General features: G+C 39.4%; 1 protein-coding gene and 1 long non-coding RNA gene across 3 annotated transcripts in view; one reads left to right on the forward strand and one right to left on the reverse strand.

Annotated features, from left to right (window-relative positions):
- The window catches only part of GRK5 (G protein-coupled receptor kinase 5), a 314,774-nt gene that overhangs the window by 182,007 nt on the left and 106,749 nt on the right, over positions 1–26,018 (forward strand). For both annotated transcript variants that reach the window (XM_069099074.1, XM_069099075.1), the window contains one exon: positions 25,029–25,141. In XM_069099074.1, the coding sequence (XP_068955175.1) occupies positions 25,029–25,141 (113 nt within the window). The remainder of the gene's footprint in view (positions 1–25,028; positions 25,142–26,018) is intronic.
- LOC138169544 (uncharacterized) overlaps positions 25,161–26,018 on the reverse strand; it is a 49,567-nt gene continuing 48,709 nt past the window's right edge. The window contains exon 3 of the long non-coding RNA XR_011170381.1: positions 25,161–25,743. This is a non-coding gene — a long non-coding RNA (uncharacterized lncRNA). The remainder of the gene's footprint in view (positions 25,744–26,018) is intronic.

The following is a 26,018-nucleotide window of genomic DNA, read 5'->3' on the forward strand; positions in this document are numbered from 1 at the left end:
AACTAGATCAGAAGTTCTTAACCTGGGGCCTGAGAGCTCTTTTTTTCTTCAAATTTTGATAACTGCATTTTCAATATAATTGGTTTCTTTTGTAATCATATATATTTTATACATTAAAAATACATACATTTATACATGTATGTATTTATAAATACATGTATGTATTTATACATACATAAAAAGTCTGAGAAGGGTCCATAGGCTTCACTGGAATGCCCCAGGGGTTCATGGCACATTTAAAAAAAGTTAAAGACTAGTCATTTTCTAGTTGTAATGATCAGTGACCTATATCTCCTGGTACCTCCTCCATCTAGCTACTTATATCAGAAATGAAAAAGTAACAGAATCTTGGAGACAGAAGAGACCTCCCAGGCCATAAAGTTCACCCTGTATATGACTGAGAATTCTCTCTACAATATTCCCACGAATGGGTCAACCTACCTTCTTTGACGACTTCTAGTGGTAGGGAAACCACTTATCTCTAGCAGCAGTACATTCTACTTTGGGATGGCCCAAGTTGTCAAGAATTTTTTTTCACTACTTAGAGACAACGTAGATCCAATGTCTACCTTTGTTACTCATTCTGCCCTCTGGGGACAAGTAAAACAAGTCTACTCCCTCTCCCCCTTGGCAGACTCTCAGATATGGGGAGACAGTGATCAAATCATCCCCAAACTTGTTTTCCCCACCATCTCCAGTTGCTTCAAGTGGTTTTCATGTAGTATGATCTTAGGAACTTTCTCCATCTTGTTTGCCTTTCACTGGATACTCTCCAGTTTATCAGTGCCCTTAAAATGTTCCAGATCCCTGTCATCAGACAAGCTTTCCTACCATTGCTTTGTTTTCATTGAAACTATTCCGTTATTTTCCCTCTTTGAATGTGTAAGAGCCATATTTAAAAGGTCTTTAAGATCCACTATGACTCACCGACCCACCATTGGCAATAATAATAGCTCACATATTTATAGAACACTGTTTATAAAGTGTTTTTCTCATAAGAATTCAGCAAAGTAAGTCATACAATTATTATTATTCCCATTTCACCTATTAGGAAACTAAGACACAAGAAATTTAAGTGACTTGCCCATGGTCCCACAGCTAGTTAGTATCATTGCTAGGATCTGAACTTTGTCCTCCCTTGCAGCCTTGATTGGACATATTCTCTTATTTGGTTTTTTAATAGTTAAAGTTTTTTTTTTGCACAGAATTGTTCACCTTTTCTCATCTTCTTCCCTTCATATAACCAATTTGTTATATACTTGATCATTAACCAGGTAGTTAGGATTGACGATACGTCTTTAAAATGTCTGAGGATACGGAGGTTGAACCACTTACACAAAGTCACACAGTGAGATGTTCAACCTGAGATCTTTTGACTCCAGGCACAGTGTTCTTTCTATTATATCACTGCCATAGTTTTATTGACTCTAACAAATTAACTAGTTCATACTAATTTAAAGGAAAGCATCACTTAAGTCTTGATATATCAAAACCTGGGACTCAAGTGATAAATTATCTTATGGATTTTTTTCTAGGTAGTGTATAACCAGTAAAGGGACCTATAGATTAGCCTGTCTCCTACAAAGAGTTCCTGAACTATTTAAAATTTCCAATTCAATTTAACAAACGTAGTGCTCTGATTAAAGAATAAAAGGAAAAAATAGGATGACAGCACAAAGTAACACTATTCTGTGTTCTAGTCTCAGTCTACTTACTAGGTTCATGACTTTAGGCAGATAACTAGTCCTTTCTAGGCCTCAGTTTTCCTATCTGTGAAACTGAGTTTTAGGGTTGTTGACTTCTAGCCCATGTCTTCAATGACTCTGGATTCTCTTTTGTGTATTTATCATATCCTTCTATTAGATTGTAAGCTCCATGAAGGTAAGAAGGATTGTATTATTCATTTTTTGTACTCTGTTTAGGGCCTTGCCTGTATCATCCCTCAAAATGGAATGGAATGATTCAGCTTTTTGAAAATGACTTCAGTGAGAAACAGTTAAAAAGCACAAGCTTTATGAGTAGAGATTTCAAACTAGTTAGGAAATAAGATTTGTTTGTTTGTTTTAGTCTCAGTCATTGTCCTATTTTTAATTAGAGTGATTGAAGATAGGCTGCAGCCTGTTCAGTGTCAGTTAAGTGTCTGTCAAAATGTCTGTTCCCCAAGTTGACATTCAGAGGGAGAGAGGAATGCTCTAGCACAAAAATAATTCTAATGTAACTTCAAGGTCTAGACAGTTATTCAGGCCCTTAAAAAAAGAGGGAGATGTATGTTTTGAGTTTTAGGCACTTCTCCCTTCCTTCTCCCCACCCAGTCAGCATGTATTTGTGTAACTGAGAACTGCTTCAGTTCGAAAATAAATGACATTTGGCAAGCAATTTGAAAGCACAGAAGATGCATTGACTTCAGTTTTATTTAGATAAAAATGAGAATGTGCAGGGCATTTGCTTTTTTAGTTCATGATTATTAAAAGAGTCTGCTTTGCTCCATGCAGAAATGGTTCTTCCAGATTTATGTGAGGCACCTGTGCAGCATAGATCATGTGCCATTGGGTCTGACAGAAGCAGTTAGACTACATGATTTTCAAAATCCAGACTTCATGGGCCTGCCAAAAGTGGAAGGAATATCGAGATGACTTCTAAAAAGTCAGAAGGGCATCTGTGTCAGGCCCATTTGGCACTCACTCTTGAGCCAGTCAGCTCACATCGTGGAGTCCTAGTTTCCTCATATGAGTGGATCTGCAAGCTTGTTGATTTGGTACCTCTTTCCAGAGGTACAGACGATGGTCCATCCATGCCTTCTGATCTCTTGTGACTCTTCTCCATGTCTGTCCGCAAATACTGCCTGGTGGATCCACCCAGTTTCCTAGAGATCTCCCCTAGTTATCTTGGTATAGCATTGAATGGATTCTAGTGCACTGCATGGACTGACCATCATTATCCTTTGCTTTCACTACATGAATGGCTAATCTTCTGATCTTATATCTCTTAATCACATATTTTACGTCACTTTTCCTATACAACTGGTCATATGTTGCAGTCTACTCACGCCTGCCTTATTGCCTTTTGGGTGAACTGAAACTTCAGATCTTTGAAGACCTCCATTCTCTGATTTTTTTTTTACAGCCTTATTTTTACAGCAACCATGGATGAATATTGATGTTTAAAAGATGGATAGAGCACTGGAACTGGAGTCAGGAAGACCCAAATTGAAATTTGGCCTGAGACAGAGGTTAGCTGCACAACTCTGGACCAGTCATTCAATCTCTGTCTGCCTCAGTTTCCCTACCTACAAAATGGGGTTAATAACAGCACCTACCTTGTAGGGTTGCTCTGAGGTTCAAATGAGAGCTTTGTATAGAGTTTAGCACGTTATCTAATCTCCTTTTATGCCTCACTCTTTTAATATTGATCATTAGAGGATCAATGAAAAAAATTATCTCTGCTATTACATATCCTTTATCAATGAGAATAATAATGCCTTGTTTTTTCTATATCACAGAGCTATTGAGTAACAAATGAGATAACTTATGGAAAAAGGAATGTCAACCATTATTATTAATCTAACAGGGAAGCCTGGATCAAATGACATGAACTACTAGTAAACAGTACAAGATAATGTATAATTTTGGGGGAGGCAGTGTGATGTGGTGATTTGAACACTGTATTTAAAGTCAGGAGACCTGGGTTCAGGCCCCATTGCAATAATTTCTTAGATTTGAGATCTTACAAAAGTTGCTGTACATTGTCGGTCCTCATTTTTCTTCTTTATCAAGTGAAGATACTCATACTTTATATTATCCACCTCATAGAGTTGTTTTAAGGAAAGCTCTTTACTAACTACCATGTGTTACATAAATGTGAGTGATTGTTATTGATAATTAATAACTTGAGTAATAAATTGCATGACATTAACTCTAAGTTCGCAGGAGTTGGGAAAAGAAGGATATCAGTGTAGTCCGAATAAGTCCAAGGAGTCTTCCTGGAAGGAGGACATGGAATGTAAGCTAGGTCTTGAAGGACAGTAATTAAGAATCTTATTTTTGATATAAGAATCAAATTTTGATAGGACCCTTAAGTTTTCAAAGTGTTCTACATGCATTCTCTCATTTGGGCCTCACTATAACCCGTAAAGAAAGGTATTCTAATAAGGAAGGCACGCAGGCAATAAACACTTATTAAATGCCTACTGTGTGCCAGGCACCATGCTAAGAGTTGGGGACACAAAAATAGATAAAAGATATTTCCTGTTCTCCAGGAGGCTTATAGAAAATAAGTGTTCTTGATCACACACCTAATAACAGAGACTAGATCTGAACCCAGACAGCCCAGCACTCTAGGCAAAGGGGAAAAGGGAAGGTGTTCCCAGCAGGGGAAAAGGTTATCTCATTATTTCCTCCTTCTATATATTAGCCTTCACACATAGCATACTGATATAACTCTGGTAAGTGAGTTCTCAGTGGAGATTTTTCTTTCAAAATTCAATTTCTCCGATAAAGTGCTCCCATGTCTCAAACCCAGTTTCTTGATTGAGAATTTGGGGTTTTGTGACCCAGATGTACTGCTAAACAATCCTACTCCAAAGGAGCCCTTTGTTGACAGAGGTCTAGTGGCTTTTCTGATGTCACAAATCATGCCAGAATCAGGGCAAGGACCAACACAGAACCCTTACCACTACATGGGGGCTATCTGTTTTGGTGTATATAGCAGGTAAAAACATTTCCTTGAGGCTTCCCATAAGCTACATCTTCAGAAAGGAGATACAATCTCTCAGATAAAGAAATTAAGGCATATCTGCTGTCCCTACTATAGGCCAGATAATAAGGCATTTCTAAAGGAATTTTCATATGAAAACTGCCTGTCCCAACGACAACTTTAAGGCTGAGCTTGAAAAGGGAGTGAATTATTTAGGAGTAATGCCCAGCTGCTCCAGGGGCTGAGGGAAGAAGGGAAGGGGCCCCCTCCAATGGGAGGAGAGCCAGGTCTGCTTTCATTCTCTCTGTTTGCATTGGCCACATCCTCTGCCCAGGGCCACTTCCTGGCCTGGCCCTGTTGTGGCCTTGGCTTCACTAGCAACTGGCTCCAGGTGAAGCTGGAGGTGATTCAATGCTACTTGAATAACGTAAGATGGGCATAGTCTCTGTGCTGAGTCTACCCCTTTGCAGCCAACTGAGGGGTGCCCACCCAGAAATGGGATAGTGGTATATTTTGAGTCACAGGACCTGGCATTCAGTCCTGTCTCTACACCTTACTACCTGTAGAACCCCAAATAAGTCACTTATTATATATAATTTTCAGTTTCCCAATATTAAAAAAATGAGGGGGTTAGGCTAGACATGTGTGTGTGTGTGTGAGAGAGAGAGAGACAGAGAGAGACAGAGAGACAGAGAGAGAGAGAGAGAGAGAGAGAGAGAGAGAGAGAGAGAGAGAGAGGAGAGAGAGGGACAGACCACTTTGGCAGCCTGGTGAAGCCCATGGATGCCTTCTCAGAAGAGTTTTTAAATACACAAGATAAAATACATGGGAAACTAATTATATTGAAATACTTATCAAAAATATTAAAAAATCTAAGGCCACAGACCCCAGGTTAAGAACTGTTAGACTAGATAACTATTGTCTTTTCTAGTTCAAAATGCTATGATCCTAATAGCTTTCTTTTGCTTTGAGCTGTGAACAGAAGCACACAGAGAGAGCACATCAGCCTTTGGAGCTGCCAACAAAAGGAGCAGAGGCTTCCAAGTATCTCCCCCACAAGTCTGCTTGAAATTCTGCCATTAAAAATTCAGAAACTGGTTAAAAGGCAAATACCCTTGGGAAGGTTGACTTATGAACCTATTATCAGTTTGACCCCTCTCCCCAGAGTTGATGAATGTATCCATGTTTTCAAGTTTGGGTTTAGATAGTGGGAAGTGGGGACCCCAGGGGTCTTCACATGCCAGGGAGTATGTGAAGTCCCCATGTGAAAGGGATCCATTAAGGGAAGAAAAAAAAAACAAACCTAAAAAAGGAAATGAAGGAACTTGGGAAACGAAGCAACCTTAGATAGAAAATGTTAGAAAGGACAATATGAGCACTGGAATGAATGAATGAAAAGTATTTATTATGCAGTTACTACATGCTATTGCAAAAGGGAGATGTAGTCCCTGGCCTCAAGGAGCTTACATTCTAATAAGGAAGACAACATATGTAAGACAGCAATGATCAAGGAAGGGAGTTGTGGTCTGCAGAGTCTGACACTGGAGAAAGAGGACCTGGGTTCAAATCCTGCCTCTAAAACTAACTGGGTAACCTTGAGTAAATCACTTATCTTATGTGGGTCTCATTTTCTTCCTTTTTAAAATGAGATGATCTGGCAAAGAAAGCCCCCACCTCAGAGTGTGCACAGAGGGCCCTGCCTCTTGCTACCCTACTTGAATGATGGCGGGGAGCCTGCTTCGGGAAAATCATGATAAGGAATTAAGGATGAGCCCTGCTCACCAATTCAGAGCATGCACAGGTGTTGTTTCTAGTCTGTTCACCACATGCAGAAGAGGAGCCTTTTGACTGGTTGCTGATCCAGAACTGAAGAATGCATTCGGAAGGCACTGACTGGCCTAAGTGCATGTAAAACAAAGGAACGGACTCATTGGCATCTCTGGTCCCTCCCAGATCCAGATGTGTGATCCCATGAGCCTATGATCGATGGAACAATAGGGCAGCAGCTAGTGATGCAGTGCATGGAGTCAGGAAGACCCGAATTCCAACCTCATCTCAAAAACTTGGGAACAAGTGGCTTTAATCTTTTTCTGCTTCGGTTTCTTCAAATGTAAAATGGAAATAATAATAGCTCCTACCTCCCAGGGTTGTTGTGAAGATTAATATTTGTAATTGTAATGAAATAATATTTGCAAAGCACTACATAAATGCTAGCTATTTATTATTGTTATTTCCAGAAGTAATGGTCATATTGATTTGATTACAGTTCTCAAAGAGATAGAAAAAGGATCTGGGAAAGGAGGAAGCCTTAGAGACGATATACTCTAAATCTCCTTATCTCACATAAGAACAGAGTATTTTGCCCAACTTCACTTATCTAGTTTAGTGGCTAACTTGGATCTAAGACCTCAAGCTCCTGACCTTGAGTCCACAGCTCTTTACATAACCCTATGTTTCCTCTAGAAAAGAAAAAAAAGAGATTTCTTCAGTTCCTCCCAAGTTTAACATCCTGGCTTTCCTTAGCTCTGTTTCCATTTTTTCAGTTATTCATGAGCATCACCTAGTCATTGCCTCTGCTCATGACTGTAAGATAGGCCTTGGCTGACCCAGCAGCCTCTGATGAGCCTCTTGGCCCATTTATCTGAAGGCACACTGGAAGGAGTGTTCAACCTGTCTCTTGGGTTCTATATTTCCTTTATATGTACTTAAAACTGATAGCTTGTACAATCTATCTTAACAAGCAATTTACCTTTGTCTTTCTTGAATGTACTTTGTATAGGGAAGAGCAATGGGTGTGTTTTTGTTTTTAATTTTAGTCTACTGGTATGTTCTATACCTGTCAGCTCCCCAGGCCAGGTTTATTGGCTTCAGCCTTGACATTTGGCATCCCTACACAATCTCAGAAATGGGGGTGGTGGTGGCTGGGATAGATGCTCTCTCAGAGCCCTTTGGACATTAAAATGGCACAACTCTCTGATTCTGCAGGAGAGAGACAGAAAGAAAGAGACAGAGTAAGGGAGAGACGGAGACAGAGAAAGAGAGTGCACAAGCAAAGGATTTTCCCCATTGCAGATGGTTTTGAAAGACCAAAGAATTCTGGGATAGATATCAACATCACCATTATGACTTTAACCCTACAATCCCAAGGACAGTTTGGTGAATAATGCTACTGCAAACTGATACAGCACTAAAGAATTACTAGTGCCCCAGTGCATGCAGGTTTTGTCATTCTCATTTTATAGATGAAGACAATGCATTTTTACAGATGAGAAGATCATAGATTTCAGACTGGAAGGCACCTCATAGGACATCTAGTACACTCCCACATTTTACAGATGAGACAAGAGAGGAGGGAGAGCATTCTTGGCATGGGGAGATAACCAGGGTTGATGGCATCGGACGAGAGAAGACGTGCCCTGGGTGAGGAAGAATTAGAAGACCAAGCTTCCTCACGGTACAGCTAGCATCAGAGCCAATGCACACCATTTCCCTCCATGCACAATCTGTTCCAGTTAAACTGATCTATTTGCTATTCCATCAGAATTGGCATGCTTTCTGTCTACGTGTCTCTACACAAGCTGTTACTGATGCCACTCCCTGTTCACTCCTGCTTCTCAAAATCGCTGGCTCAGTTCTTGAGTTCAGGCCTGCTTTAGGAAGAGTTCCCTGATCCCTGAAGATCTTACTGTCCTTTCCTTCCTCACATTATGGTATATTGACTTAATTATTTACACATTCTTTTGATACCCACCCCCAAATAAAGCATTCAAGAGCAAAGATAAATTTTCCCCTTGATATTTTAACAGCAACATCTAGCATGATGTGTTGCACATAATAGATTCTTAATAATAGAATTGAATTGAATTTTGACTGTAAGCCCAGAGTTCTTTCCTTTTCTATAGAAATGAAGCTCCATGAAATAACTTCCCCTCAGTCATATAGCTAGAATCTAACCCTAACCTTAACCCAGAATCCTCACATTTTAGTTCCAGAGGACTCTCCACTCTATCTCATGGTAATCCAAGTAACCGAAGGCCTTTTTAGGAGCATGAGCAGGCTTTTATAGAAAACAGCTTTCCTCATTGTCAGAGGTTCCTTTAGTGCTAATTGTGTGTCCCCAAAGACTCTTGTGTCACACCCAATTGTCCATGGATCTCAAAGGGAGCTCGCAAAAGCAAAACCAACTTCAAACTTGATTTTTCACAGTGAGAAAGTTTCACTGGTCTGTGTCTCAAAAGAAAGGACCAGAGCTGGGCATTGTGTTAATTTCCTATAATCCCTGATGCTGAGGAGCTGAGGCTGAGGGATTTCTTGAGCTTGAGAGTTCTGAACTACATTAGAGCTAAATTAAACAGGACTGATTGACTGATTGCACCAAGTCTGGCACCATTTTAGCATGTATGTGTGTATATTCATACACACATATTTTATATATATATATACATATACATACATGTGTATATGTGATACATCTATATACATACTTACATATATACATACATACACACTGTGCCGATGTGTATGTTTTTTTAACCTATAGTGCTCCCTAAATACCTAGTATCTTTGGGGTATCAAGTTGGAGGTGACAAGTTAGACTTAATGGGGGTTGATAATCAGGACAGCAGAGGGATTGGGAACTGTTTTACACGGGTGCAGTGATTCAGCATCCTGGGATTGTTTAGCCTGGAAAAGAGGAGACTTGGGAGAGGTGACAATTATCTTCAAACATCTCGAAGCTTATCCTCTAGAAAGATTTGTTATCCCCATCCTTTGTGTATTTTTCATGTTATTTGAAGAGGGAAGAGACTTAAGTTTGCTCAGACCCAGAGGACAGGAAGGCACCAGTGAGTGGAAGCAGTAAGGAGGGTGATTTCAGCTCCACATAAGGAATAACTTGGATTAGATCTTCTGTCCAGAAGTGAAATGGGCCACCTCAGAAGGTAGGGAGTTTGCTGTCACTGGAAATCCAAAGACTATGGGAGGGTAGATTTAGAATTGGAAGGGGCTTTAGAGCATTTGCTCTACCCCATCCCACCCCACTCCACCCCACTGACACGAAATGAAGGCCTATAAAAGCTGTGACTTTGCAGAGTTCGGATAGTTACAGAGTTGGGATTCGAACCCAGGTCCTCTGGCTCCAGATTTAGAATTCTTTCCGCTACATCACCCTGCCTCTTCAAACTTACTGGTTGCAGAAGGCATTCTTGCCTGGGTAAGGGTCATTTAGCTGACCTTTCTATCTTTGAGATTCTATGGTGATGATTCTTTTCAGAGCATTGGATGGGGAGGGGTTGTTTTGAAACATCCCTCTGGGAGGACTCACTTCCATGAAACCCCTTCCCATCCACATCATCCATATCAGTTTCTTTTCCTCCCCCTCTCATCCTCTTCCTTCCTTCCCTCCCCTCCCTTCCCTTTGCCTGCCTGGCAACCTAGAACCAAAACAACCCCGTAATTAAATGTTTATATAAAAGTGGTTTGTCTAGGTGCCACTGACCTTCTAAAGAATTTGGCTTAATTTTTTAAAAAAATCTGACAAAGAAATGTGACAAGTTTAAGTCATTCAGCAAAAATTCAACATCCAAAAAGGAAAGGAGGAAACAGAGAACTAGAAATATAGGAGTCAGTTTTGGGGTATAAAGTTCCATGTCACCCTATGATCACATACAAATATATCTTCCTTTAAATGGTAGAGCCCATTCAGCTGTTGGCAACAAAATACCGAATGTTTCCCTCTCTCTTTTCCTCTCTCAGCTTCAGAGAAGTAGGTTTTAAAGATCTGCCTTGATTTCTTGATATTTTGACTTAAATCATCAGTTCTCAAAGCCAATGCCTGATTTTCCCCCTTTACCCCCAAATCCAAGTACCACTGGAGGCCATTCTAGGACAAAGAGATTCTAAAAACTCACTCCTTTAAAAAAAATTCCATTAAATAGCGCAGTGCCTGTCACATAGTAAGCATCTAATAAATACTAAATATGTGTTGACTGGTTGACTTATTGTTTTAGATTCAAATTATGGAAAGCAAAGTTGATGACGGACTCAAGGCTTCTTTGAGGGATCCTAAGTTTAGAACATGATGGAATTATAGAGCTAATCCAGCCCACCCCTTACTCATTTTACAGATGAGGAGACGGGATCAAAAAAGTTAAGTGATTTTCCCAAAGTCACATAAGTTGCAAGTAGCAAAGCCAGGATTAGAACCCACATCCTCTGATTCTAATTTGAGCATTCTATGCACTGGGCCTCACTGCCTCCCCTCTAACCTCATCTTTCTTCTGCGATCTTCCAAGAACTTGTGAGTGACCCCTCCTCTCAGAGTTTGTAAGAGCACTGGTCAGTAGAGATAGGAATCCAGGGATGGTGGCAGCTCTGTTTCATTACAATAAACATGTGGTTTCGTTTCCAAGTGTTCAAGTGTTTAACATTTCCACTTCCTCAGGAAAACCCGATTTCTTTCTTGCTCTTACTTTTGAAATGGAACGTGTGTTTTTGTTGGCCAGGGTTCAAGGAGGGCTTGAAGCAATGAAGAAAATAGTTCTTTAAAGATTTTGCCTCTTTGCCCATCCAGCCTAGTCTTTGGATCCTTTCTCATCTGTGTAGGCCTATAGATCCAGGAGTGAGACTTGGGAATTTGATGCAGCTCCCATAGCCCACAGAGTGAGGGGTAATTGGGACACTCATAGCTTTGGTTGTGTGCAGTCATTCTTGGGTCCTGTGCTGTCCCCACTGACTATGCATTGAGCTTCAGTTGGGAAAATTTGGTTGGATTCCAAGTGTCCACATACCACAGGATCTTAATTAAGAAAGTCTGTTCTTGTTTCATGTCATTTGAAAAGAATGAACCCAGTGACGACATTTGTTTATCTTTGCTATCAATATTATCTCAGTTTTGAAGTCTTCTGGGGACTACGAGTCTTGGTGAAATTGGCTGTAGGTTATGAGATTTTAACCTCTAAAAAATGTGATCTGAATGTTTCTGGCTCATGTCTACAGTGTAGACCTAGTATTTTATATATTGCTCTCAAGTAGCTTATAATCTAGGAAGGAACAATGTTATGTAGTGCATGGAGTGCTGACCTTGGAGCCAGAAAATCTAAGTTTGAGTTCTGTCCCAATCGTGTACTAGCCACGTGATGGTAAATTACTCAGGTCACCTCTCTTCCTCGTCTGTAAAATGGGAATGATGATAAATGTGACAGAGTTTTGAGAAAAACACATTTCCTGTAAAAAGCCATATAAATGTGCTACTTGTTTTGATCCCAGGTCATGCCGACTCTGGGGCCGGTGCTCTTACTCGCTGAGCCACCTGGCCGCCCCCTTCTTTTCCATCTCTAATGCCACAATCCAGTGATCTGCTTGAGGTGTTAGAATATACAAGGCAGGTTGAGTAGCTACATCGATGAAACTGTGGAGTTTTTGAAGTGTTATTATTGTTAAATAAGAAAAACGGAGAAACACAAGATCTCATAGGCCAAAGCATCACATTTTGGATGCTAATTTGGGAAAACTACTACTTTTGTCTCCACATCCCAAAATCTCTGGGCTTTTAACCCAGGGCCTCAGAGGTCATTTAGTCTAATCCAAATCTGAGCAGAAAAAAAAATCTCTCTAGAACATGTCAGCAATCAGTCTATCAAGGAGGGGGGATTCCTCCTTCCCTGTCATTGCTTACATGAAGAAGTTTCTGAATGTTTCTGGCTCATGTCTACAGTGTAGACCTTGTATTTTATATACTGCTCTCAAGTAGTTTATAATCTAGGAAGGAAGAATAGTGAAGAATACCCCCCACTCATCACTCTAAGAATTCGTATATATGCCTATGTAGTGTGACACTACATTTTTATATTTATGTATGTTTATGCCATTATGTACTTATGCCAAGTGATCAATGTCCTTTGTGCTCATAGATATTGAGTATTTAACATTGACCCTGATGAACAGAGTCAGCCTCCAGTTGAACTGAAGAGGAAAAGACTAGACACCCAGCTTCCCTCAGGTCCCAACTGAAATTCCACCTTGTACAGGAAGCCTTTCATGAGCCTCCTTAGTTCTGGTGGCTTCCCTCAGTTGACTGTTGCTGTTTTATCCTCTATGGAGCTTGTTTGTACAGAGTTGCTTGAATATTGTCTCCCTCCCTTGGGTGGTTGTGAGTTCATTGACAGTGGGAACTGTCTTTTGCCTTTCTTTGAATCCCTAGCACTTAGCACAAAGCCTAGCATATAGTAGGTGCTTAATAAATATTTACTGACTAAAGGACACATTGCTGGGAGGAAGGAAAGTGTTAGCCAATGAGAATGAGAATTGCAGAGCAGACATTACAATGGCGTCATGGTGTCCCGAGAGGAGCAGCAGAGTTGAAGTCAGAAACCTACATTCAAACCCCAATTCTGACTTTAACTGTGCGACTTTGGGTAAGTCATTTCCTCTTTCAAGGGCTTAGTTTTCTCATCTATAAAATGAGGAGTTTGTAGAAAATGAGTTCCAAGGCCCCTTCTGGCTTTATATTCTCATTATACTAAAAGTCATTAGCAAGCTCTGAGAGGGTACTTTAAATGGTATGTCTGAAAGGGAACAATCAGCCTATCAAGGAAGGGGGATTCCTTGCCACAAGCCTCCTCCCCAAAGCCAATCCACAAGAGATTAGAGAGAGTGGGTGATGGTGAAATCAAACCATTGGGCATACATGACTTTTCCATAAACTTGGTTGTGAAAGAGAGGAACGAGGTGAGAAGAAAACTGGATAAACTGGAAGGATTAAGGTCAAACGAAGGAGAAGGAAGACCCCTTCTGGCTGAGGCAAGTATGGATAAGCAGAAATGAGAGGAGGAGGGCATTCTCTTTTGAGCAGATGAGTGAAATGGCCAGATCTATGCCTAGGTAAGTTCAACAAGAATATGAAGAGTGGTTTGGAAGGGAGAGAGAGAGAAAGTAAAGGCAGGAAGGCCACTATTCCAGTAATACAGGAGGTTACTAATGAAGGCCTGTTCAAGGATTATGGCCATAAGAATAGGGAAGATACCCTACATGGTAGGAAATCAACAGGTATTTGTTCACTAATTAATTATACTCTATCCAAGGGAGAAACAGTTCTCTGTGTGTCAAGCTCAGAGGAGGTCAGGGGTTAACACAAAGGTATGGCAGTATTATACAATAGTAATCATATAAACCATTTTTACCAGTTAAAATGAAATAAGACAGACCAGACAAATAAGAATAAAAAATAATCAAAAACCACTAAGCCAGTGTATGATAAAAACAAAACCATAAATTATCTAGGAAATAATTCTGTATTTGATAAGAATTGCTGAGAAAACTAGAAAATAGTATATATAAATTAGATTTAGATCAATTTATACCATGTACCACAATAAACTCAAAATAGATAGGTAATCTGAATATTAAAGCTTATACCATGAAAATTAGAAGAGAATAAGATTATATACCTTTCACAGTTGTGGTTGGGCAGTGAATTCTTTAGCAAGTAAGAGATAAAGGTTATTTCAAAAGATAAAATAAATAGTTTTGATTGCATGAAGTTGAAAAACTTTTGCACACACAAAAATATAATTCATTTAGGGTAAGAAGGGAAGTGGTCAAATGGGGGAAAATCTTTGTATCCAATATCTCTGATAAGGATTTAATATTTATGATAAATAGAGAATTGTTTCAAATATGTAGGACCAACAGCTATTCCCTCAAAGATATGAACAAATAGGATGTGAATAAAAAGCATTTAAAAGAGCTGCAAAAGAACAATATGAGCAAATGCTCCAAATCACTAATAAGAGAAATGCAAATCAAAACAACTTTAAGGTTTTGTCTTATGCCCAGGGAATAGGTAAAGTTGACCAAATATGGGAATAGTTACTCTTGGAAAGGTTGTGGAAAGATAATCATACTGGTGCATTATTGGTGGAACTATCAATTGGTCCATCCCTTCTGGAAACCCATTTGAAATTATGTGGGGAAAATGACTACAATGTCTATATCTTTTGACCTAGAGATTCCACTTTAGGGTCACATCTTAAAGAGGTCAATGGAAAAAAGAAAAGCATTAAAATATTCATGACAGCACTTTTTGTGTTGTCAAGAAACTGGAAACAAACCCAAACCCATCAGTTAGGGCATGGCTAAACAAGTTGTAGTATATGAATGTGATGGAATATTACTGGGCTGTAAGAAATGATGAATATCTCATAAACAAAGAAGTTATGGGTAGACTTATTTGACCTTGTGCAAAGTGAAGTAAGGGGGGGGGAGTGGAGTGGCTAGGTGGCACAGTGAATAGAGCACCGGCCCTGGAGTCAGGAGGACCTGAGTTCAAATTTGGTTTAATTACACTTAACAAAAAGACTAGCCATGTGACCTTGGGCAAGTCACTTAACCCCAATTGCCCTCCAAAAAAGCAAAAACAAACAAACAAACAAAAATGTGAAGTAAGGGAAAAGAAAATATGTACTTTAACTTTAGCAACATAAATGGAAAGAACAGTAGCAAATCAATTAAAACTGAGTGCTGTGAAATTATGCTGACAATGTTTAGCCTAGAGGAGAGGTATGAAAAGGGACTTTGTTTGTCTAGCTTGGGCTTCAGATCTTCTTAATCATGAATATCCTACCTCTTACTGGAAGACTTCTTGGTACAAGACAGATTCTATGTGATAAGGTTTACATAAAATAGCTTCAGCCTTAAATGAGTTTTCAGTCTGGAAGATTTTGCTTATTGGTCATTTGCAAGATTTGAACAAGTAATACCACTCTGTTAATCAGGAGAATTCAATTCCTATGCCATCTTTTCCACTGCCTTGCTGTGTAATTTGGGACAAACTACTTTACCCCTCTGGGTTTCTTCAGCTTTCTCCTCCATAAAACGAGGGTTGGTCACGGCAGTCACATGTTTCTTTAAGATTTAAAACCCTCTGACTCCAGTTTAGGATCACTATGGCTATCTGAAGCTGGTAGTTATTCTCAGGTGCTCAATCTGAAGTCTAACTTTGCTTAGCAAATGCCTTCTTTACAAAGAGCAGAATTAATGAGCAAGCCTAGGAAGTAATAATCAAAGTATTTGAAATAATAAACTATTTTTTCTCACTCTCAAGCACACTTTGGAAACACCTGTTTTTATTGAAATCCCTGAACAAATATGTTTTGACAGGAAACGGAAACTGTTTCTTAAGTGAACCATTTCTTCAGGAATCATAGATTCAATTCAACTATATTAATGGATTTCATAATCTACAAGGGAGAGGGGAACATTAGAGACATAAATTACCATAATACAAAATGGAACCTGTTAATTGCACAGGAAAAAATAAAAATCAGAGTGCTATGTGAGGCCCACAGAGAGCAAAACCATTGCTGGGGTTACATAGTGGTAAAAGTACCATGAGGAGGCAGATGGGTTGCTCAGTGGTTAGAACACTAGGCCTGGAATCAAGAAGACTTGATTCCTCAGACACTTACTAGCTGTGTGACCCTGGGCAAGTCACTTAACTTCTTTTGCTTTAATCCATTGGAAAAAGAAATGGCAAATCACTCCAGTATCCTTGCCAAGAAAACTCCATGGAGGGTATGGTTCCCAAAGAGTCAGAAATGACTGAATGACTGAACAGTAACAACCAAAGTACCATGGGTCACATTATATTCCTTATAGTATGTGTTAAGGGATATCATCCATCCATGTCCTCACTTCTAGGACATATAATACGGGTTCTTTTCTTGAAGAAATAAGTCCTTAGGAAATGTTTGTTGATGATAATGATATATGATATAGTAGAAAGATCCCTGGACCTCGGCCTTGAAAATGCAGGACTTTGACATATATCTCCTTGGAGTTAGGAGGTCAAGATTAGTTTGAATCTTGACTCTGCCACTAGCTGTAGGTGACCTTGAACAGTAGCTTCTTTCTGAGTCTATATTTCCACCTGTAAAATTTTCACAGGATGGGATTAGAAGTTAGTCTTCTAAGGTCCCATCCACCTCTAATTTCCATGATTGATAAGACAGTTGATAATGCTAATTATGAATCCTTCATAATAGCTTATTAAGTAAGACTGATTCTCTTTGGACATGTATTTGACATGGGTTTTGTTATAGTCATGTTACTGTAGAGTTACATGGGGGTTTAAAAAGAACTGCATTTCTTTTAAAATTCTCTGTAAGACTTTCAGTAATTATTCTGACCTTTCTCCTTAATTAATCAGTTTTCCTTCTCTTTAAAATGAGGAGGTTGATTTGGAATTATTCAGGAAAAGTTACTAAAATTGTTTATACCCTTTGATTTAGAGTTTCCTTTACTGACATTATATTTCAAGGAGTTCATTGATATCAATAAAAGACCCATATGTACAAAAATATTTAGAGCAACTTTATGTATGATAGCAAAAAAGCTGGGAACAAAATACAGACCCATTGACTACAGAACAGTTTAATAAATAATGCTTTATGCATGCAATGGGATACTAGTACACCATAAGAAATGATGAATATGAATAATTCAGAAAAACATAGGAAGACTTCTGAAGAAATGCAGGGTGAAGAAAGCATAAACAAAAGAATCAGTGGTCAACATGGAGAAGCAATTAGACTGGTCAATTATAATACCAACATTAGTACCCTACTGGCAGGGTTAAAGGTCCCAGATACCTCCTTTACATTAACAATAGATAAATTGTTGGGGGTGAGGAATGTATTTTGTAAGAGGGTTTGTTTTGGGGTGCCTTCTGTCCAAAATTAGTAAATAAATCAAAAAGGAATCTACTGGATGAGCTGGTCCGTAAGAACCCTTTCAGGTGTAATGTTCTAATTCTTTGACTCTACTATGAATTGATGAGGTTGGGCCATATTTCCAAAGAGTGTTTTATTCACATCTGGTGTGGAATGTATTCTGCTGTTAACTTGGCTGTCCCAGACTCAGACTCTAAAACCCTGAGCACTAGGCTTTCTTCTGGGCAACTTGGGGTGATATGCACTTGGCATTTTTTCTAGTTTATTTTCTACCTTCCCCAATCTGGAGTGTTGCTGGGCAATCTCAAACTGACTCCCTTAATTGTATCAATATGCTGATGTGGAACTTTACTTTCTAAAGTCAGGAAATCCTAATTATCTCCCAAGAGGCAAATTGATGATGGAAACAATTTCCTGAAATCAGTTTAGTAAAATACATTTTTTTTCATATGAAACAGCCTCAGGGCTGCTAACTAGGATTGGGTTTCTTATTTTCTTAATTTCTTGTTCTTTAAATTAAGCAATAGAAATTTTTGGATTTATGTTTTAAAATTGGCAGAGAACACATTTTCTTTGACAGACATTAGCTTTTTATTAATAAATTTTCAGCATAGTAGAAATAGCACTGGCCTCAGAATGGAGACGTGTTCTAGTCAATGCCATTTAATTCAGGAAACATTAAATGCCTTCTATATGCAAGGTACTCTGCTAGGTTGGGCTCTGTGGTTTACTGGCTGTTACCCAGAGACAAGTCACTTGGGGACAAGACCTTTTACCTCCCTAGGCCTGAGTTTACTCATTTGTCAAATGAGGAGAATATACTGGTTTCTCAAGTCCCCTCCAGCTTCTAAATGCTTCGAGTCTATAAATTTGAAAGAAACTGAGGCTTGTGGGGGTAGATGTTACAATATAAGTATGCATTACTCTGATGTAATAATCATAGTTGACATTTTCAAAGTGTTACATGGTTTTACAAAGTGTTTTCCTTTCATCAACCCCTTGAGGTAAGTAAAATAAGTAGTTATTGTGAGGCAGCTAGTAAGGCAGTAAGGTGAACAAAGAGCTGGCCTTGGAATCAGGAAGAACTGAGTTCAAATCCAGCCTTGGACTCGTTGTGTGACCCAAGGCAAGTCACTTAAATGAAAGCCTCTGTTTCCTCATTTATAAAATGGAGACAATAATAGCACCTATCTCCCAGGGTTGTTGTGAGGATAAAAATGAGACAATATTTGTAAAGCTCTTTACAGACATTCAAGTGTTATATAAATACTAGTTATTAATCGTATTCCCATTTTGCAGATGAGGAAAGGTCAGTGACTTGCCTGTGGTGATACTGGAGCCAGTGTATGACTCCCTGGTTCCTTGACCCCCAACTCTAGTACTCAATATTTAAATCTCAGGTGCCTGTAAAGGGGGAAGGAAGACACACTTCTCAGGCAGAGGGGAGAAGGAAGGGAGGGAAGGAAGGAGGGAGGGAGGGAGGGAGGGAGAGAGAGAGAGAGAGAGAGAGAGAGAGAGGAGAAGGCAGTTTCCTTTATGCCCTACCTGTCCTGAAAGCTTCCTGCTTTGCCAAAGCCATCTTCATAGATACTTAATAAATGTGGTTGATGATGGTGATGTATAAGCAGAGAGTGGGGAGAGGGGTAGGGAGCCACCTATTTATTCCATTTGTTCATAGGGCCATCCTTGATGGGACACCTATATATGTACATAAATATGTAGGACACACACATAAACACAACTTAAACGTGTGTGTGTGTACACGCGCACATGTAGCTAGTAAGTGTTTTCTCAATGAGACAGGCAAACCTAGACACGGTTATTATTCCATCCTGAATGAGCTGCTAGCACTGACCCTGACCCAGCTCTGGTTCTGGTATGTTCTGCCTTCTCCACTGTACCAAAACAAGCACACAAACTTCTTTAAAGGACTGCTATCACTGCTGGAGATCCCTTCCTCCTCCTTGGGTACACTGGAAAGCCTTTTCTCTGCTTTAGATGAAGACCTGAGATCCAGTATAGCTTGACTTCCCAGAGTGCCTTGAGGTTGACTTCATTTCCCTGCACATGCTTACAGGGTCTGTATGCCTAGACTCACAGCACCTTCTGTCAGGCCTCAATCTACCCCTTGGTGCTTCCTGCTTAGTCTTCCCTGGATGGTCTTAACACCATTCCAAAGGAGCTTAAGTCTTCACACTTGATTTTCTTTCATTCTGTATGCTTTAAGCGCTAAAGATGGGTCCATTTATCTTTATTTGGAGAAAGAAAAGAGTACTAATTGGTGATTATCCATTACCGTATTTATTATGTGACCTTGATTGAGGGATTTTGCTCCATGGGAATATTCCCACAGCTTTGGAGATGGATGTAATTGTGGCAGTGACAGCTTGTGTAGGCCTCACATGTCTGTTTACGGTATTATGTGTTTAGAACAGACTTGTTTCCATACTGACGGCAACTGCCATATGGCAGGAAGAGAGTCTGTCAGAAGAACCCTTAAGGAAACACAATATGGCACATGGAATTTCATCCTTGTTTTTAGGACCTGGGAGAGAGGAGAAATTTATTTTTCAAATCACATATGCTACACTGTTTTCTCCCCTTTCCCCTTTAATTTGATGAAAGTGAAGGAGTAAAGACACAAAGTAATTCACTTTGGTTCCCTTGTTAGGAACAGGGAAAAAATCAAACGATTGCAAAAGGATCCAGGTTTTTTTTTCCCCTTGTGTTCTTGTCCTGGGAACTCACACTCTGTTTGAAGGACATTTGATTTAATTACCATTAACAAGCATTGATTGAACACCTATGTGTCAGGCACTATACTAGGCACTAGTATAGAACTATAGATATAGATACAGAACTAAGACAGAAAAACCTTTGTCTTTACATAGCTTAGAATCTGCTGGGGAGAGAGAACATGTACCCACATAAATACAAACAAAATTTATACAAATTAAATGCAGAATTATTGGGAGTGGAGAGTGTGATCATCTGAGATAGAGTGGTCAGGAAAGGATCCATGTAATCTATGTGTTCACTTGGGCTGAACCTTGAAGGGAATTAGGAATTCCAAGAGGTAGAAGGAAGGGAGAGCACATTCTAAATATGGGGGATAGCCTATGCAAAGATAGAGGCAGGAGATGGAATGTTGTCTACTGGAAAAAAGGCAGACCAGTTTGACTGGAGTGTAGAGTGCTTGAAGGGAGAGGAATGTGAAATTAGTCTAGAAAAGAGATTGTGAAAGGTTTTAAATGCTAAGCAGAAGAGTATTCTATTTTTATCCTAGAGACAGTAGGGAACCAAAAAAGCTTCTTGAGCAAGGGAGTGATGTGGCCAGACGTGCTTTAAGAGTAGTGGTTTGGGAGGGTAAAACCAAGAAGACAGGATAAAGGTCAGGACTCACCTCAGTTCTTTCAGATCTCCCCCCCCCCAAAAAAAAAACAACCTTATAATAATGCCTTACATTGAATTCTGGAGCAGCAGAATCAACAAAGGTTGGGGTGAAACAATCTTCCAGCTCGAGACAGTTTAGGAGGTTGGCAGGAGAGATGTATCACAGGGGTGATTGTCAGTCCTACAGCACAGTGCAACACATTGGGAGTGGCAGCTGTGACTTCCTGAGCTCTCTGCCCACAAACAGTAAGGTAAGGGGCTTGGATAACTGGTCAGAAGGAGATTACAAGGGACCCTCTGCTGACACTGGGTGCGGGACCTGTTGCATTGCCCATGTACAGTTCCAGGTTATAGTTCCAGGGTGAAGAGGAACAGTAGGCTGTTCAGCTATAGGGAGCAGGCTCCATAGTCACAGTTCCAGGACAGAGAAGAATACCTGTGGTCACTCGGCATGGGGAGTAGGGGCCCTAGTCTTAGACGCAAGGCACAAAGGAAGACTGATACTTGTGACTACAGGAGAGCAGGGACCCAAGTCACAAATCTAGGGTATAAGTAGTAAAAGCACTTATGTCCAAAGGGGAGCAGAGGCTCTGGTCACAGTTTTGGGATGGAAAAGAGTACTTGTGGTTGCTCATAGACCAGAGCGCAAGGCAGGAGAGGAGTACTGACCACACCTATCCTTAGATCATACCACGTGCAAGAACTAAAAACTTAAAGACTCCCTAGCACTAGTTCTGAAAATAGCTACACTAAAAATCTGAAATTTAGAAAAGTGCCCCCCACCCTGGGAACAGAGTCCAACTTTGACATAAAATTAAAAGTCAAGAAATAGACTGGAAAAAGAAGAAAACAAACAAAAAGAACCTGGCCATAAAAAGTTATTACAGTGACAGAGAAGACCAAAACACAAACTCAGAAAAAGATAACAGTGTCAAAACAGCTATATCCAAAGCATCAAAGAAAAACGTGAATTGGTCTTAGGCTCAAAAAGAATTCCTGGAGGAACTCAGAAGGGATTTTTCAAAAATCAAATAAGAGAAGTAGAAGAAAAAATAGGAAAAGAAATGAGAGTGATACAGGAAAATTTTCTATTGATAAAGGAGGCACAAAATCAATACTGAAAATAACACCTTAAAAAACAGAATAGGCCAAATGGAAAAGAGATACAAAATGTGCTGAAGAAAAAAACTCTTTAAAAAGTAGAATTGAGGGGCTGCTAGGTGGCACAGTGAATAGAGCAGCAGCCTTGGAGTCAAGAGGACTTGAGGTCAAATCTGGCCTCAGACACTTAACACTTACTAACCATGTGACCTCGGGCAAGTCACTTAACCCCAATTGCCCTGCCTTCCCCTCCTCAGAACAAATAAAAACCAAAAAGTAGAAATGGACAAATGGATAAGGAGTTGCAAAAGCTCACTGAAGAAAACAATTCCTTAAAACTTGGAATTAAGCAAGTGGAAGCTAATAACTCCATGAGACAACAAGAACCAACAAACCAAAATCAAATGAATGGGGAAAAGGAAGAAAATGTGAAATATCTCATTGGGGAAAAAACAACTGACCTGGAAAATAGATCAAGGAAAAATAAGAAGGAAAGTGATGACTCAAGGATGACTCAAGTTTTGAAACTGGATGACTAGAAGGATGATGGAACCCTCAGCAGAAAAAAGGAAAGTTAGGAAGAAGTTTGGGGTGAAAGATAATGAGTTCAGTTTTCTCTGCGACACCTACAGGATCTCCAGTTGGAATCAGGAAATAGATAAGAGCAGGATATATAGATCTGGTGTGCATCAGCATAAAGATAAGTGAAGCCATGGGAGCTGATAAGACCATCAAGAATAGAGAAATGAAGATGAACTAGCAGTATACTATATATTTAACTACAGCAACATTTAAAAAACGATTACATATGTGTATATTGTGTATGTATGTAAGCATCCAGCCATAGGTATCAGAAAGGGGCGTTGAATATGTTATTGATAATTTGGCAGTGACACCTATTTGTCAATTTTTATTGCAAAAAATGGTTGATCATAAAATAAAATAGGAAGAAAGTTTAGTAAATAAAGGGAGAAAATGACTGGGCAGACTCGTAAATAGTGGCAGGTAGTAGAAAAAAATATTGAACTTGAATTCAAGAGAACTAGATTGAGAGTCAGCTTTGCTATGTGACTTTGGGAAATTCACTTTTACTTTTCTACATCGCAGTTTCCTCATCTGTCAGATGCAAAGTTTAGTCTAGGCTCATGCGCTGATAGTTTTTTCTAACACTTTATGTAAGCATTATACGTTTTAAGGTCCTTTCCAGATCTAATGGTCCGAGATAATAGTATAAGTCAGTCAACTAATCAGTTAACATTTTAAGCACCTACTATGTACCGGGCACTGTGCTACATGCTGGGAATACAAAGTAAGGTCAAAATAAAATCCCTGAAATAGTCTTGCTCTTAAGTAGCTCATAGTCTGGGTGAAACAACATTCAAATAATTATGTACAGACAAGCTATACGTAGGATAAATTGGAAGTAGTCTAAGAGAGAAGGTACTAAGATTAAGGAGGAATGGGAAGGGCTTCTTGCGTGAGGTGGGATTTTAGCTGAGATATGCAGAAATCTAGGGAAGTCAGCAAGTAAAAATAATGAGGGAGAGCATTCCAGGAAGGGAGCACCTAGTGAAAATTCTTGTAGTTGTTAGAAGGAGTGTCCTGTGTGGAGAACATCAAAGAGTCCAGTGTCATTGCAGAATACATGGAGGGGAATGAAGATAGGTCTTTCAAAATAGCCTTGTCAGCTGATGCCTATAAAAAGAGAAATCATTTTTCAAAGACTACAGCCACTACCATATGGTGTTGATGAAATGACTCAACTCTGTAAAAACGACTTCAATTTGGTGTCCAGACCTTGAAATATTCTCTTCTGAACACTTAGTTTTGTTCAACATATTTGACAAATCCATTCTATTGGAAATATATGATCAGGACCTGAAAGAAAAATATTTTCTACACTTCCTTCAAAACTCCCTCTAAAAACATCATTTGTGGATGTCAGCATTGTTTTGTCAGCATTGCTGACATTTTTTATATAAGTTACAAAATCATATGTATGAAAGTAATTGCTGTAATTCACTTGTCAAAAAATTGAACTGATTTTTCATTTTCTTATTCTATTTTCCTCTCATCTCTTTATATCTGCACTATTGAGATTTTCCTCTCTTCCTTCTATTTTCTTTCTAATCTTTTTTTTTTTCACATCATTGCTCAAGTAGTCTTCTTAATTTATCTCTTTGATCCAAGTGTTTCTCTGGGATCCAAGTGTTTCTCTGTTCAAAAACTTTCCAGGTTTTTTGGGGGCTCTTTTTTGCCCAATGAATAAAAAAAAATCAGTTCCTGATCTTGACATTCAAGGTCTCCCACAATCTGGTCCCAAATTACCTTTCCAGCTTAATTCATAGCATTTACTTTTTTACTTACTCTGTGTTCCAGTCAAACTGAACCACTGTCTCTACCATATTTTCATCTAGTCCTCTCCCACTTTCCATGGCTACAATAGACTTGCTCTCTCCCTTTCTGCCCATTAAAGTAATCTTATTTTAAGACCCAGCTCAGATGCCACTTTCTCTATGACACTTTCCATGACCCCTTTCTCATTGCACCCCTTTGAAAGTAATCTCTCTGCTTTTCTCCTAGCACTCTGCCTGGACCTCTGCCTTGCATTTCTCATACCCTCTCTTATAGCCTAGTTATTTGGTCTCCTAGCAAGCATGCCATTTCTCTGCTAGTAGAGTATAAGCTCCTTGAGAGCAATCCCATGTCCTATCTACTTCTGTATCCATAGTGCCTTGCTAATAGAAGTAATTAATTAACATTTGATTTCAACTGAATTAAATCAATATGCATCACACAGGGATTTAATGGCAGCCGATTCTTCTAACACCCAGCCCAATGTCTTTATGTTAGCTGTATGACCTTGGACAAGTCATTCTCCATCTTGGAGTTCTCTTTCCTCCTCTGTGAAATAAGGCTACTTGACTAAGTGGTCCTGAAGCCTCTAGCTCTAAATCCAGTGATCCCATAAGTTGTTTCTGTTACAGATGATTCTCAGGGTTGAAAGAACAAGGACTGAGTTGGTTGTATTGCTAAGACCCAACGATCTCAAAGACACAGCATAACGCAAATACCCCTTTTCACCATATATATCTTTTTTTTTATTGCCTCTAGACAGAGATTACTTCAGTCTGTGCGACAGGCAGCCAATCGGAAGGCTTCTTTTCCGGCAGTTCTGTGAAACTCAGCATGAGCTGGAGTGCTGTATTAGGTTCCTTGACTCTGTGGTAAGTCAACGCTGTTGATATTTCTGAGGTTTTGTTACTCTTTAGCCCTTGGTGATAAACATGTTAAAATAACAACATAATCCTCTCAGTTCAAAAGGACAAAGAATAAATCTTTTTTCTTGAAAGAAGTCCTCAATACCAGCTTAGCTATATTTAGTTTGGTGAAAAGAATCTTGGGCTGCTGGCTCAGAGGCCTGGGTACTAATTCTAGGACTACCAAGGAGCTGGGTGAGCATAGGAAAGTCACACCCCTGCTCTGGGCCTCAGTCTTCTTATCTTTAGAGTGACAGGGTTGGAATGATCTCTGGATGATTCTTGAGGTCTCCAGTTCTCACGTGATGTGAATCTTATCCTTAACCTGGTAGTTGGCATTCTAGGTCTGTCTCACAGAATCTTAGAATGGGAAGATCCCTCGGAGACCATCTAAGCCCACTGTATATGAAGCAAGAGTCCTTTTGATAACATGATCAACTTTTGGTTACACTATACTTCTCCAACTTCTGCTCGAAGATCTCTTAGTGATGGAGAGCTCACTGCTTTCAGAGTCAAACATTCAGTTGTCAGATAATAAAATCATTAGGAAGATTTTTCCTTCTGTCTAGCTGAAATTTAATAATAACAATAATAATTCAAAATACTATACATATTTACAAATATTATCTCATCTGATCTTCAGAATCCTTTGAGATAGATACAATGTACAGAAGAAGAAAATAAGGCTGTGAATGATTAAGTGATTTACTTATGAGATAATATAGCTAGTAAGTTTCTGAGACAGAATTAGAATTCAGGCCTTCCTAACTCCAGGTTCAGCATAGCATTCTATCCACTGTGCTACCAAACTGCATCCCATTTTTGTACTCTCTGCTCCTAATTC

This window comes from Petaurus breviceps, unplaced genomic scaffold, assembly GCF_028583685.1.
Source record: "Petaurus breviceps papuanus isolate PSGF00001 unplaced genomic scaffold, PetGlider_PUasm1.0 37, whole genome shotgun sequence".
Taxonomy (NCBI): Eukaryota; Metazoa; Chordata; class Mammalia; order Diprotodontia; family Petauridae; genus Petaurus; species Petaurus breviceps.